We start from the raw sequence: 14,237 nt of genomic DNA, 5'->3' as shown, positions 1-14,237 counted from the left end.
CCCCGCCCCCACCCTGTGCCCGCAGGCAGCCCCACGAGACGTGGCAGACGGAGGAGGAGTTGGTGGGGGCCACGGAGGACCTGGAAACGCTGCGGTTGAGGAGCGGTGGGCAACAGCCCGTGAACCCGGGGACAGTGCCGGGGGGGGGCAGGACCCCCGGGACACCGCAGGCCGTGAGCCCGGGGCTGCAGCAGGTGGTGGCTGCAGGACTGGGGATGCAGCAACCAGGACCTCAAGTCCCGGTGCTGCCGTCCCTGCAGCAATTGGAGTCGGGGGGCTTGGGAATGCTGCAGACAGGGATGGGGGTCGTGGGGCCGCCCGTGGTGCTGCTGCAAGTGGGACCGAGGGGGCAGGAGGTGCTGCCCACGGGGGGCAGTGCCATAGGGCCGCTGCTGGGGAGCGGTGCCGTGGGGCTGCTGCCGTCGGGGCTGGGGGACCTGGAGGGGCTGCCGCTGCAGGAGCTGGAGCTGGAGGCGGGCACGGGGCAGCTGGAGGCGACGGAGCCGCTGCCCACCCTGGACGGTGCGTGGGGCCGACGGGTGAGTGCTGGGGGCTGCGGGGCTGGGGGGTCATTCGGCGCTGACCCCCCCCCCCCTTCCCCATCCCATCCCATAGACAGCGCCGTGCTCCTGGACCACCACGACCCCTTCCTGCCACAGCTTGAGGACGTGGCTTTGCCCGCTGCCTCCTCGCTCTTCGCTGCCGATGCTGATTTCCCACCGCTCCACATCGACGCCAGCGATTTCCAGTGACCCCTCCCGGCCCCCCCGTGTAAATAAACCCCTTCCTCCCCATCTGCCCGTGGTGCTGTTAGGGCAGCCCTGGTGCGGCGCTGTAGCAGAGAGCAGCTCCTCGTTGCCCAGCCCTTTATTAGAAACCCATAAATACCCCATATAAATAGGGAGTGTGGCACATAAATAGAAAATAAATAACTGGGGGGGGTGGGGGGCCAGGGGAGGGTCAGCGGGCGCTGGCGCTGTGGGTAAAGACGCGGCTCATGACGGCGGTGAAGGAGCGGAGCCGCTCGAGTGCATCGTGCTGCAGCAGCGGCCGGGCCCAGGAGGCTGTGGGGGGGGTCGGGGGGGGCTGGCAGGAATGGACGGGGACCTGCAGGGAGAGAGGGGTCAGAGGGCTGTGGGTTGGGGGTCAGGGTTGGGGTCGGGGTTGGGGTCTGCTCACCTGCACGAGACCCAGCAGCCCCTCCAGCACCGCCTTCAGCTCCGGCTGCGGGCGTGAGGCGAAGATGTCGGAGCCCAGCACGGCCCGGTAGTGCTGCAGCCCCTGCAGGATCCGCTGCAGGCAGTGCTGGGGGTCGGGAAGGGGGGGGGAACATGAAGGTGGCGGATGGGAACAGACACCCCTGAGCACGTCCCCAAAGCAACCCCTGAGGATCCTCTGGATCCCGACAGCCCTGAGAACCCCCCACCCGCACGCTCCCGGCACCCTGAGACCCCTGGGCTGCACTGACACCCCCATGCACATCCCTTGGGCACTTCTGAGATGCCCCCAGGAACATCTCCAGCATCACTTGCCCCCCCCCCCACCCCCCCACCAGCAGACCCCTGGCACTTCTGGGACCCCCAGCACCCCTGAGACCCCCCAGGACCCCCACCCAGGACCCTTCAGACATCACAGTGCATCCCCAGAGCATCCACGCACCCCACAAGACCCCCTGGGCTTTGCCTCCAGGGATACCACCCCCCCCGGCCCAGCTCCCCCCTCTGGTACCGTGTTGTTCATGTCCAGCGTGGAGGGATCGCAGGCGTCGCTGCAGCGGATGCGGGGGGCACAGTCCCCCTCGGAGTCCTCCTCTCCACCCAGATGGACTCCATGCTGACAGTGGGAGTTAATGGGGACCCCATGACATCTATGGCTCCCCCCGGGCAGCCAGGGCACCGCAGCACCCCCGGATCCCCTTTGCCTCCATCCCCCCAGATCCCCTGCACCCCATTCCCCCGGTTCCTGGAACATCCCCAGTTCTCCCAGCTCACTGAGCACTCCCGGTTCGTGGATCACCTCTGGTTCCCTGAGCATCCCCGTTTCCCCTGGTTCCCTGAGCATTCCCGGTTCTCCCGGTTCCCGGAGCATCTCCAGTTCCCAGAGCACCTCCGGTTCCCTGAGCGCTCCCGGTGCTCCCCGTTCCCGGAGCATCCCTCGTTCCCCCGCTCCCCCAAACCCCGTCCCGGCGCTCACCAGCACCCGGTGCGACTCCTTCATCGTCCCCAACAGTCGCGACAGCCGCTGGGAGAGGTCCCTGCAGGCGGCCCAGTCGGTGCTCGGAGCCGGGAACGGGACCGCGGGCGGCAGCAGCATCGCCGGGAGGCAGAGGGCGAGCAGGAGGCGACGGAGCGGGGACATGGCGGGGCGGGTCGGATCGGGTCAGTGCCGCCACCGGCGGAGCCATCGGCTTTTATGGGGCGGCGGCAGGTGGGGAATCCCCGGGGCAGGTGGCACCCGCCCCCCGTTACTGCGAAATCGCCGCCTCTCCCGAAAGCAGAACCGATACCGGGCCGGGGTCCCCGTGCTGCGCCCCGCCGCACCCGCTCCGGCCCCGCGCCCCGACGGGACGGGCAGGAAAACCCGGGGCAGTTCCTGGTGGCTCCGCGCCCGGTGGCCCCGCGGACGGTTCCGAACACACCTGTGCCCCTCCTCGCAGGGCACCGCACCGCGCGGATCCGCTCTCGGGACCCGGTGGGACGGGACGGGAACGGATCCGCGTGCTGCAGGGCGGGGCGGGGCGGGCCCGCAGGTGTCCCGCAGTGTTCCCCCGGTGCCCCCACGTCCACGCTCCGTGTTCCCGGTGCCACCGGGGAAACTGCAGCGGTGGCCTCGGCGCTGCCCCGCTCCCCGCCGCCCCGGGACACCCGACTGGCTCCCCCCCTCTCCCCTCCTCCCCGCACTGCCCGCGGCTCCGCAATCCCGGCGGCCCCGATAGGGCGGCTCCTGCGCTTCCCGGTCCCCGCCCGGAGGGGCTGCCCCCGGCCTTCCCCGGGCACGGCCCCCCCACCGCCGGGCTGAGCCCTCGCCGCGGACCGACCCCCGGGCTCAGCGGCTGCCTGATCCTCCGCGCCCCACCAGGACCCCCGCCGGCGGCACCGCGTCCTGAGCCCCGGTTCGGGGATGGGGTCTGGATCCCCCGTGCTCCGCCGCCCCCCGGTTCCCCTCCGCTGAGCTCCAGGGGCCGTCTCCGTCCCGAGGGCTCCAGCGCGGCCGCGGGGCTCCGGGGGGCGAGGAGAGCGGTGCAGCACCGCCGGGTGTGAGGAGGGCTCCACGGCCACGAACCGGGGACACCGGGAGTGGACACTGTTGGACATAACGAGACAGTGTGACACGGGCGGACACTGCAGGGGCCGTCGGGGGGGGGGCTGGGGCCGTGGCACACGCAACACTCCGGGTTCCATGATGGGGGGCGTCTCGGCGTCCCCCACTGAAGTCCCGGTCTGGCCCCGGTGCCGAGGGAGAGCGCGGCACTGCCCGACCCACTGCCCCCACACCGCGAGCCGCCAACCGCAACTGTTTGTCCCTTCCGCCGCGCCGTCTGGCACGACTTCCGCCGCGCCGCTTGGTCCCGCCTCACTCAGGCGCTGATTGGCCAGAGCACGCGGTCCCGCGCTGCCATTGGCTCGCCGGCCCTGAGGTCGGGCCGACTTCCGGTCCGGACGGCGGGGGGCGCGGTTGCCATAGCGACACGAGGAGGGGCGCAGTGGAACGGGGCCGGGTCGCTCCCGGCGGGCTCCGCCCGGAGCCGCTCGGTAACGGCAGCTCGCGGCGCTCCGCGTGACGGCCGCCGCCGCTCCCGCCGTGCGGGGCAGCGTGGGATCCTTGGCCGGAGCGCGGGGGGTTGTGGGTAACGCTCCCGGTTGGGAGCTCTGCGGAGAGCGCTCGGCCGGGGCCGGGCCCCCCGTGCTGCGCTGGGCCGGGCCTGCTCGGGCGGGCCCCGCACCCAACGGCCGCGGGTCTGCGGGTGCTGATACCGCCCGTCCGCCCCGCGCCGGCCGCAGAGATAAGGGGCAGGTGCGGGGCTGGCGCGGGCCCTCCCGCCCGGGGGGGGGCTCTGGGGGTGGAGATGCGGGGAGGCCGCGGTCGATGGGAGCCCCGGGAGAGGGGCGGGAGTCCGGCTCCCCACGGGCACCGGGCGGAGGGGAGGTGGGCTCCGTCCTCGCAGCTCTCTGCCGTGACGCGGCGCTGAGTGTGTCCCGGGAAGGGACTTTACGGTGCTGCCGCGGTGCCGCCCGTGAGCACGGCCCGGAGAGGTGCACCTTCTGCTCGGCGGAGATTCCAGCGCCTTCCCATCGCCCCTGTAGTCACCGGCCCTGCGCGGTGTTTCTAAGAATCGCGGCCCTCGGTGTTTCTGACTGACCAACTTAGTTCCTTTTCTGTTCCGAAGGGAGACGTTGGTTTTCACCATGAATTTTGAAGGTCTCGACCCCTCCCTTGCTGAGTATGCTCCCACGTTGCACCCGGCGCTGGATCCCGTGCTGGACCCCCACCTCAACCCCAGCCTGCTGCAGAACGTGGAGCTGGATCCCGAGGGGGTGCCCTTAGAGGGCATCGCGGTGCCAGAGTCTGTGCACATCGTGGAGGGCATGTACAGCGAGCTGCACACCGCCGTCTCCGAAGTGGGCGTGCCCGTCTCCGTCTCCCATTTTGACCTCCATGAAGAAATGCTGTGGGTTGGGAACCATGGGGTAGGTGCCTCGAGGCGGCTGCGGCCCCACATCTGTGTGCTCCGACCTGCTGGAGGCAAGCTGGTTGTGAACGGAGCGTTGGCGTGGGGCTGGGTCTGAGCTGGAAATGCCGGCTTGGAAGTGGGAGTTGTGCCGTGCAGATGCAGAGAGCTGGAAGTGGCTGATGCGTCCCAGAGCGGGGGAAATGCTCAGGCTTGTTTGTCTGTCAAAGAGCCTCCAGGTGCTACAGCCCCGACCTCTTGGGCTGGTGGAGCTTTTGGTTCTTTACTCACACCTGCCGAAAAAAAGGAACGTCTGAACAGCCTCTCACGGTTCTGTCGAGACAGAGAGGCAGGAAGCCCTTTTCTAAGTGGCTGAAGCAGCAAGGCAGCCAGCCTCCACCCGACTGATACAGGGTAGAGCGGCTCTTGCCTGTGTCATACCCAGGGTCTTGACGATGCTGTCCCGCTGCTTTTAGGGCCACGCCACCTCGTTCTTTGGCCCAACGCTGGAGCGGTACTCCTCCTTCCAAGTGAACAGCAGCGATGACATCCGGCAGATCCAGAGCCTGGAGAGTGGGGTCCTTTTCCTGACCAAAACCAACCTGAAGTGCATGTCACGAGGAGGCCTCATCATATTTGACTACCTGTGAGTGCGCTGCCCTGGCAGCTGGGAACAAGGGAACGGTCACAGTGCGTTTGTGGGAGGAGGAGAAGTTCTCCGCTCCCTTCCTGCAGTCTAAAAGCTCGGTCTGGGAGAAGAACAAGGGCAAGATCCCAGACTCCTTCCCTGCCGTGTCCCAGAGCTCAGCGGGACTGCAAGGGCTGTCCTCTCTCTTCTGCAGCATGGATGAGGCTGAGGACATGCACAGCCTCCTGCTCACGGACAGCAGCACTCTGCTGGTCGGCGGACTGCAGAACCACGTGATCGAGATAGACCTCAACACCGTGCAGGAGACGCAGAAGGTACCGCCGGGTACCGGGCCCGCGGCACCGCGTCCCGTGGCTGCTTTGCCTGCTGCTCACCCCGCTGCTCTGTGTCCTTCCCAGTACACCGTGGAGGTACCTGGCATCACCATCATGAGGCAATCAAACCGCTTCTTTTTCTGCGGACACACCTCGGGGAAGGTAACGCCGTCGTGCCCGTCAGCCCTTCTGACAGCTTCCCCCCCGGGGTGCCCTGTTCAGCAGAGCTCAGAGGGCTCCCGGGTGACCAGCACCCAGCTGTGCGGCGCTCAGCACCCCTGTCTTACCCTCCCAGGTCTCCTTGAGGGATCTACGCACGTTTGTGGTGGAACACGAGTTCGATGCCTACTCAGGCAGCTTGTCTGATTTTGACGTCCACGGGAACCTGCTGGTGACCTGCGGCTTCTCCAGCCGGATGAACGGCCTGGCCTGCGACCGCTTCCTGAAGGTGTACGACCTGCGCATGATGCGAGCCACCACCCCTCTGCAGGTCCACATCGACCCCTTCTTCCTCCGCTTCATCCCCACCTACACCTCCCGCCTGGCCATCATCTCCCAGACAGGTGGGGAAGCCGCCTTTCCCCCGGGTCAGCAGTTGAGTCGCAGCGGGACGGAGCTGGTGGAGCGCTCGCTCTGCGCCCAGCCGGCTCAACCGGCCCCGTCAGCGGGGGCTGTGCTGGGAGTGCAGCTTGTGCTGCTCCTCCCTCCCCCTCCCCGACGCCTCCTCCCTCTGCGCTTCCCTCCCGCAGGTCAGTGCCAGTTCTGCGAGCCCACCGGCCTCGCCAACCCGGCCGACATCTTCCACGTGAACACCGTGGGGCCTCTGATCATGACCTTCGACGTCTCGGCCAGCAAGCAGGCCCTGGCGTTTGGCGACTCCGAGGGTTGCGTGCACCTCTGGGCCGACTCCCCGGAGGTCACCTTCAACACTTACTCCCGGGAGACCGACTTTGCTCTGCCCTGCATTGTCGACACGCTGCCACACTTGGACTGGAACCAGGACCTCGTGCCCCTCTCGCTCATCCCTGTGCCGCTGACCAGCGAGACCCTGCTGTCGGACTGGCCTGCCGCCAACTCGGCCCCGGCACCCCGGTAATCTGCCAGTACTCTCCCAGTGAAAGCTGGCGTGGAAAAAATCCTCTCCTGCACAGGGCTGCGGGCACCGTGCTGGTCCGGTATTTTATTGTGGTTGAAAATGAGTGCTGAGTTTTCTAGGGGGGAATAACTGAACGAGAGGAGCCCCTGTGGACCCGCTGGTGGGTGCCTGAGCGAGGCACTCCGTTAAGCAGTGCTGCCAAACAGAGCAGCCTCTGAGTCACGGTGTGTTTTGTAGGCGAGCTCCTCCAGTAGATCCTGAGATTTTACGCACCATGAAGAAAGTGGGGTTCATTGGCTACGCTCCAAACCCGAGGACCAAGCTCCGCAACCAGGTACGCCCTCTCAGGAGGACGTTGTGCCCGATAACTCGCTCTGTGGCAGGGAAGGTTTGAGCTGTTTGGTCCGGAGGTTTGTGGACATGGCACGTCCCTGCCCTTGGGAAAACACTGCTGCGTTTCACCCTTGCCCGCAGCACCGCTGTAGTTTCCCCACAGTGATAAGTCCCTTGTAAGAAGGAAGGTGTGGAGGACTCGTGCAGGTTAAGGGAGGGCCCCACTCCTTTCTGGTTTATTCCTTTGCTCATTCGGGGAGGTAGGAAAGCCCAGGAGCTGCTTGTTTCGGTTCGCGGTGCTTCACCTCAGGATTCAGCTGCTCTTCCCTTCTCTTCTCCCTCCCAGATCCCCTATCGGTTAAAAGAGGCAGACAACGAGTTCGACAGCTTCAGCCAAGTTCCCGAGTCCCCGATTGGGAGGGAGGAGGAACCTCACCTCTACATGGTGGCCAAGAAGTACAGGAAGGTAGCCTTCGAAGGACCTACGTGGGCTCTAGCACCAGCTTACATCTCTGTGGGGAGACCTGGACATTTTGTGGGTGTCCTGTGGTGTGGGAGAGCGTTTGTTTGACATGCTGCATCTCTTTCCCAGGTCACAATCAAATACTCCAAACTGGGGCTGGAAGATTTTGATTTCAAGCATTATAACAAGACACTGTTTGCAGGCCTGGAGCCCCATATCCCCAATGCCTACTGCAACTGCATGATCCAGGTGGGAGATGCCCAGCCCTGCCCAGGCCGTCACAGCCCCAGGACTGCTCCTGATGTCTCTGTCTCTGCCAGGTGCTGTATTTTTTGGAGCCTGTCCGCTGCCTGGTCCAGAACCACCTGTGCCAGAAGGAGTTCTGCCTGGGCTGTGAGCTGGGCTTGCTCTTCCACATGCTGGATCTGTCCCGAGGAGACCCTTGCCAGGTCAGTGGCAAGCCCAGACAATGTGAGGCAACTGGGTAAGAGATCACAGAGGAGCAGGGTGGTGCTGGGTCCTGAAGAGATGGCGTCAGACAGATGGAAACTCCTGTCATTTGACGGCTGTGACATACCACTCTTGCTCCATCCTCAGGGAAGCAACTTCTTGCGGGCTTTCCGCACAATCCCAGAGGCTTCAGCACTGGGGCTGATCCTGGCTGACTCAGACGAAGCCACAGGGAAAGTGAACCTGGGGCGGCTGATTCAGAGCTGGAACCGTTTCATCCTGACCCAGCTGCACCAGGAGACTCAGGAGCAGGAGGGACCACAGGCTTATCGGGGGGCTGGCAGCAGGTAAAGCCCTGGCCTGGGAGCAGGACAGAGAGTAACTGAGGCAGGGAGAGAGTCTGGCTCCCAGAGGCCCCATCTGTCCCTCAGGAAGGAGGGTCTGCATGGGAACATGCATATCTGCAGCTGTCCCTGTAGCAAGATTTGAACCTCTGTCTCTTCTGGGCCTAGACCCGTGTGCAGAGATGCGTGGGTCCCCAGTGCTCAGCCCGCTGTACCACCCATCCCTTCTCAGCAGGGATTTGGGGGATCCTGCTAACCCAGGTACTCCTTTATTTTTCTTTCCCAGCACCTTTGGGTCCTCGGGGGACTCGGTTATCGGGCAGCTGTTCAGCTGTGAGGTGGAGAACTGTAGCATGTGCCGCTGCGGAAAGGAAACCGTCCGTGTGTCCTCCACGCTGCTCTTCACCCTCTCCTACCCTGAGAGCACTGGTAACCTGCAGGGGTGGGCAGGGCTTGCAGGTTTCGCCCCGCTGCTTTTCCCTTGGGGCAGGGCAGCCAAGCAGGGTTTGTTATCTGTAGGGATGAGCCGTGTTTCTTTTGAGGTGACAGACACCTGAGAAACTCCTGCAGTCATCTGGCCCGGGCTGTGGCAGGCCCAGCAGTTGAGCTTTGGGATGCGGGAAGGCAGAATTTGGGGGCTGACCTTCTCCCTGGTGGTTATGAGGAAAACCCCAGAGGTCTGGCTGAGCTAAATCGGTAAAGATGTGAATGTTGGAAGGTGACGTTATTGTCCTTTCTCCCTTCAGAAAAACCAGCGAAAGACTACGAGTTTGCCCAAATTTTAAAGCGAAGCATCTGCTTGGAGCAGAACACGCAGGCCTGGTGTGAGAACTGTGAGAAGTACCAGCCCACGGTGAGCCAGCGAGGGAGCTGCGGGCTGGGGGGGGAGGAGGGGGGTGGGAGAAGGGGGTGAGTGCTTCAGGCTGAGCAGGGGCAGTTTCTCCATCAGTCAGCAGGGAACATTCTGAGTGGATGCAAGGGATTCAGTTCCTCACCTGGCCTGTGAGCTGGTGTGGTGCATGGTATTCTGTGCCCTCCTGGGGCTGCACGGTGCTGCAACGTGGGTCATGCGGGTCCCATCTGAACCCCCAGGGGTGGGGGGAAGCCCCCAGGAGCCAAGCACACCTGTTGTGCTGCAGCTTCTGAGGCTCTGGGGGTGTGGGAGCCTGCTTCCTGCTTTGGTTTCCCTTACAGTACCCCCTTCTTGAAAAAGAAACTCTACCAGGCAGTGGGGAGGCAGCACTACGGGCAAAGACTTTGGAAGAGGGAAAAGGATGGCATGTGCCACATCCAGTTCTGAGCCTTTCTTGGGGCTCTCGGTGCTGCCTTCCTTCCATCTCCCACTCTTTCTACAGGTCCAGACCCGGAATATCCGCTGCCTTCCAGATGTCCTGGTCATTAACTGTGAGGTGAACAGCTCCAAGGAAGCAGATTTCTGGAAGACACAGGCTGAGGTGGGGGAGACACTTTGGGGCAGAAGCAGGCTTGTCCTCCCTGGCACACGGGGTTTGCTGCGCGTCCCGTTCTTCAGAAGTGTTTTCGCTGTGATCTTGCTGTTTCTAACAGTCTCTTGCACTCCACCCAAGCATCACCATACTTTGTCTGCAGAGGACTTGTTGGTGTTTGGTCATGCACGTAGCATGAGCTGTGCATTTGGAGCTGGAAAAGACAACATCTCCTGCCATGACAAAAGCTGACAGGACTTCAGTAGAGTCACGCTTTCATTCCCCCAACCCCCTAGGACCTAGGAGCAATGAGGCAGTGCCTGCTTCCCAGAGTACAAGCCCAGCAGAGCTGGTGGACAGCCGGGTTTCCCTTGCTGTCTTTTTCCCTGTCACTGACTTTACAGTCTCTGTCTTTTCCTTGCTGCTGGCCTGGCTGTCACCCACGTGTTCCTGAGCCCTGCCTGTCGCTCCGTGCTGACACTTCCCTGTGTTTCGTTGTCAGTATGCCTTTCAGAGAGCCATGATGAAGAGAGGAGGCTTTGAGATCACCAAAGGCAAAGAAATCTCTCTTGGAGACTGGTAGGTGACTGTTCCTGGGGTGGCAGCTCTAGCTGAGCAGTGATGCCTTCTGGATTGCTCCAGAATTCAGAGCCATTTCTCATTTAACAATCATTCCACAATCTACCTGCCTGTGCTTCCTTGTGGACCCTAAACTGGAACAGTCTCATTGCTGCTCTGAGACCGTCCCTGTGTAGGTGATCTGGGCAGCACGTTGTTCACGTACCCTTGCGATCCACTTTCGAACCCTCAGCCCCTGTTGTCCATCCCTTTTCAGACTGACAAAGGACCCAGGGCCACATATCAGCCCTTTTTGGCTGATGTTAGCTTTCCCAGGGCGCTGCTGTAGGCAGCTGCAGAGGAAGGTTTACGAACGAGCTGGCTGATGGGTGGGCTGGGTGGTATAGATCCTTCCCCGGAGAATCTGACCGAGACTGCATCTCATGACTGCTTCCAGCTCTGCCTTGTGTGATTCTCCTTGCAGGAAGGAACTGGGAAACCCCGAGGTGGGGCATTCGTATCCTTCCGTGGAGGAACTGAAGAATATTTGGATCCCCCACGCCATCAAGATGAGGCTGACCAAGAATAAGGAGCTAGATGTGTGCAACTGGAGCGAAAGCGATGAGGTAAAGGCAGATGACATCCCTGTGGGACTGCGTGGTTGTGTGCACGTGGGACTGCAGGAGCAGAACTGCTTTAGAACCGCTTTCTGCCGAGCGTACGTGGGTGAGAGATAAAGGGACCATCTTGGAGATGCCTTGGGTGAGCTCCATGCCTCAAGCATGGCCAGCCTGGAAAACTCTGCACGTCTGAGCTCTGGGGTTTGGGATGGAGATCCGGGAACTGCCTAGAAGGGAAGTCAGGGGCTCAGACATTTTCCCCTGGGGCTGGTTCCTCCTGCAGCTGTGTCCATCCGACGACCCCGAGTCGGTGTATGTCTACGATCTCATGGCCACGGTTGTCCACATCCTGGATTCCCGCACGGGGGGCAGCCTGGTGGGTCACATCAAAGTGGGAGAGACCTACCACCAAAGGAAGGAGGTGAGATGCCCCGTGGGACTGGTGCACTCCTGCCTGTGGTCGCCATCCCACAGGAGCAGCCCTGCTGCCAGGGTGTCCTGCCTTGCCCAGGAGTTCTTGCGCAGAGCTCGTCCAGGAATTGGGTTGTCTGACAGAACCATTCCTGGCACTCTTGCTCTCTTAGTAAAGTCTTGAGTGTGATTTATTGGATGTGCCAGGCAGCCTTCAACAGGTGAGTGCTTCTCAGGCGCCCTGTGGGGAGGAAAGGGCTGAAGAAGCGCTCTTCCCACTCTTTTTGGGCTAGTTCCTCCTGGGTCACAGGCACGTTGCCAGCCTGCACTTGTGGTTCCAGGTAGGGGCTGTGACCTCATCTCCCTTCCAGGGGAAACAGGGCTGGTCTGGGCAGTCCTTTTGTTTGGTGGAGATGCTCAAACCAGGAGTTCCCAGAGTGTGTCAAGACTGCATCCCTGCCTGTTGCTTGTTGCATCTCCGTGGAGTGCCCGTCTGGCCCCAGAGCTTCGTGTACACTTGTCACCACCCAGGCCAGCAGGGATTTCCCCACAGTGTCCCAGGAAGGGAGGGAGTTCCCACGTGGCACGGTCACACCCCTCTCCCCAGTAGCTGGGTAGAGGAGTCATTGCATTTGCCTAGGGGGGGCCCTAATGCAGCGTCTGCGCCTCTCTCTGCAGGGAGTCACGCACCAGCAGTGGTATCTCTTCAACGACTTCCTCATTGAGCCTGTGGATAAGGTGAGTGCCCGTGGCCGCCGGTGAGGGAGCCCAGCAGGTCCTGCCCTGGTGTCGAGCTGTGGGGTGGGGGGGTTCCTGCTGGACGTGGGAGCACCCTGCCACATTCCACCCCCCCCTTGGGGTCCCGTCCCTCCCTCCCCGCAGTGCGAGGCGGTGCAGTTTGACATGAGCTGGAAGGTGCCCGCTATCCTGTACTATGCCCGGAGGAACCTCAACTCCAAGTACAACCTCGTCAGTGAGTGTCTAAGTGGAACTGGCTGCACGGGGGCAAGCTGTCTGCTCCCAGCTGATCCCCCCCCCTCCCCTTTTCCTGCAGTCAAGAACCCAATTGAAGCCAGCGTACTGCTGGCAGAGGCCTCTCTGGCTCGCAAGCAGCGCAAGTGCCATGCCACCTTCATCCCCCTCATGCTGAGTGAGATGCCGCAGGCGGGTGACCTGGTGGGGCTGGATGCCGAGTTTGTCACGCTGAACGAGGTCAGGCGGTGGGGGACAGGGTGCTGTGGCTGTGCCAGGTGGCTCGGGGCTGCAGGAGCTGTCTGTCCCTGAGCTCTCTGCTCGTCCATCACAGGAGGAGGCTGAGCTGCGCAGTGACGGGACCAAATCCACCATCAAGCCCAGCCAGATGTCGGTGGCCAGGATCACGTGCGTGCGGGGCCAGGGCCCTAATGAGGGCGTGCCCTTCATTGATGACTACATCTCCACCCAGGAGCAGGTACCATGGTCCTGGTGGCTTTGCACAGCTCCCAACCCCGCGGGGGTGGCAGAGCCCCTCTGCCTGCTGCTTTCTGGAGAGGAGGCACCTGGGATAATGGCAGCACCCTCCCTGGGATGCTGGGAGGAACAGGGAGGGTACGAAGCCCATGGGTGCCCCTAAGCACCCCAACCCGGTGCCATGTGCTTTGTCACCACAGGTGGTGGATTACCTGACGCAGTACTCGGGGATCAAGCCTGGAGATCTGGATGCCAAGATCTCCTCTAAGCACCTCACCACTCTCAAATCCACCTACCTGAAGCTGCGCTTCCTCATCGACGTGGGCGTCAAGTTCGTGGGCCACGGGCTGCAGAAGGATTTCCGTGTCATCAACCTCATGGTGAGAGCTCTGAGCCCCATCCCTGGTGACCCACAGTGTCCTGGGCGGGCTGGGGGGCCCATAGCAGCCCCTGCATGTGGAACCGTGAACCACCAGCAACAGCCTCTGCCTTCCAGGTGCCCAAGGACCAGGTGATCGACACCGTGTACCTGTTCCACATCCCGAGGAAGAGGATGATTTCCCTGCGCTTCCTCGCCTGGTACTTCCTGGGTTAGTGGCTGCATCCTGAGATCCAAGGGAGCCGGGAGCTGCTCCTCCGGGCTTCTCCCCCGATGGGACCCACAGGGGGAGCCCCGAACTGAGCCGGGCTTTCCCCGCAGACCTGAAGATCCAAGGTGAGACCCACGACAGCATCGAGGACGCGCGCACGGCGCTGCAGCTGTACCGCAAGTACCTGGAACTGAGCCATGGCGGGAGCGAGCCTGACGACTTCCGCAAAGTGCTCAAGGCCCTCTACGAGAAGGGCCGCAAGCTGGACTGGAAGGTGCCCGAGCCCGACAGCCAGAGCAGCCCCAAGCGTAAGCAGCGGGACCCCGGCCCCCTTCCCCCCCACCCTGCCCCCCCTGACCCCACTTTGTCTCCGCAGATGGGGCCGTGTTCCCCCCCGTGCTGGCGCTGTGATGGGGACGAAGAACATTTGGGACTGAAACCAGCAGCGAGCGAGCGGGGCCGGGGCTGCCCAGGTCCCAGCACTGCCCCCGGGGCACCTGGACCCGCACTCCCCGCCGGTACCGGGAGTGGCCGCCCGTGCCCGGCAGTACCGAGGCACAGCCCGCGTTGTCCGCCCGCCGGTTCGGGCGCACCCATAAAGCCGCCTCGGACCTCCCCTCGCGCCGCCGCTTCTTTTGCTGCGGGACCGGGCTCGGGACCGGAGCGTGAGGGGGCGGGGCTACACACAACGCGCGGGATATGTAAATAAGGGGGCGTGGTTAGGCACGGATTTGGGGTGGGGTCCTCGTAGGCCCCGCCCCCTGGGGCCGACCGCCACGCGGGCCGGGTCCTGGCAGCTCGGGGCCTCGCTCCTCGCCGCGGGGTGGCCGTGGCGCTGCCTGCGCG

General features: G+C 63.4%; 3 protein-coding genes across 7 annotated transcripts in view; 2 read left to right on the top strand and 1 right to left on the bottom strand.

Annotated features, from left to right (window-relative positions):
- STAT2 (signal transducer and activator of transcription 2) overlaps positions 1–902 on the top strand; it is a 5,682-nt gene extending 4,780 nt beyond the window's left edge. Inside the window, exons 7-8 of the mRNA XM_021379080.1 lie at positions 15–539; positions 616–902. Of these exons, the coding sequence (XP_021234755.1) occupies positions 15–539; positions 616–897 (807 nt within the window). The 3' untranslated portion in view covers positions 898–902. The remainder of the gene's footprint in view (positions 1–14; positions 540–615) is intronic.
- Positions 873–3,021, bottom strand: IL23A (interleukin 23 subunit alpha). Its single transcript, XM_021379264.1, has 4 exons — positions 2,194–3,021; positions 1,729–1,833; positions 1,180–1,305; positions 873–1,107 (listed from the first exon to the last, which is right to left on the bottom strand). The coding sequence occupies exons 1-4, from the start codon at positions 2,356–2,358 to the stop codon at positions 961–963; spliced, it is 543 nt and encodes a 180-aa protein (XP_021234939.1). The 5' UTR covers positions 2,359–3,021; the 3' UTR covers positions 873–960.
- PAN2 (PAN2 poly(A) specific ribonuclease subunit) overlaps positions 3,618–14,237 on the top strand; it is a 19,043-nt gene continuing 8,423 nt past the window's right edge. Inside the window, exons 1-26 of one of the 5 annotated variants that reach the window (XM_021379260.1) lie at positions 3,618–3,752; positions 4,388–4,688; positions 5,146–5,315; positions 5,512–5,632; positions 5,717–5,794; positions 5,928–6,195; positions 6,382–6,724; positions 6,966–7,062; positions 7,408–7,527; positions 7,654–7,773; positions 7,845–7,973; positions 8,122–8,321; positions 8,605–8,747; positions 9,065–9,171; positions 9,674–9,772; positions 10,266–10,342; positions 10,806–10,947; positions 11,225–11,362; positions 12,031–12,090; positions 12,235–12,325; positions 12,407–12,564; positions 12,659–12,802; positions 13,002–13,181; positions 13,298–13,391; positions 13,502–13,699; positions 13,768–14,008. In XM_021379260.1, coding sequence (XP_021234935.1) covers positions 4,407–4,688; positions 5,146–5,315; positions 5,512–5,632; positions 5,717–5,794; positions 5,928–6,195; positions 6,382–6,724; positions 6,966–7,062; positions 7,408–7,527; positions 7,654–7,773; positions 7,845–7,973; positions 8,122–8,321; positions 8,605–8,747; positions 9,065–9,171; positions 9,674–9,772; positions 10,266–10,342; positions 10,806–10,947; positions 11,225–11,362; positions 12,031–12,090; positions 12,235–12,325; positions 12,407–12,564; positions 12,659–12,802; positions 13,002–13,181; positions 13,298–13,391; positions 13,502–13,699; positions 13,768–13,802 — 3,594 coding nt within the window. In that variant the 5' untranslated portion in view covers positions 3,618–3,752; positions 4,388–4,406 and the 3' untranslated portion in view covers positions 13,803–14,008. Of the gene's footprint in view, positions 3,753–3,825; positions 4,015–4,387; positions 4,689–5,145; positions 5,316–5,511; positions 5,633–5,716; positions 5,795–5,927; positions 6,196–6,381; positions 6,725–6,965; positions 7,063–7,407; positions 7,528–7,653; positions 7,774–7,844; positions 7,974–8,121; positions 8,322–8,604; positions 8,748–9,064; positions 9,172–9,673; positions 9,773–10,265; positions 10,343–10,805; positions 10,948–11,224; positions 11,363–11,723; positions 12,091–12,234; positions 12,326–12,406; positions 12,565–12,658; positions 12,803–13,001; positions 13,182–13,297; positions 13,392–13,501; positions 13,700–13,767; positions 14,009–14,237 lie in introns of those variants that run through there. The other 4 variants (XM_021379258.1, XM_021379259.1, XR_002433093.1 and 1 more) reach the window with 4 other exon arrangements.

The sequence above is a fragment of the Numida meleagris genome, chromosome 32 (assembly GCF_002078875.1).
Source record: "Numida meleagris isolate 19003 breed g44 Domestic line chromosome 32, NumMel1.0, whole genome shotgun sequence".
NCBI classification, from domain to species: Eukaryota; Metazoa; Chordata; class Aves; order Galliformes; family Numididae; genus Numida; species Numida meleagris.
Note: the sequence above shows the minus strand (reverse complement) of the source record. Positions and strands in the feature narration are given on the sequence as shown.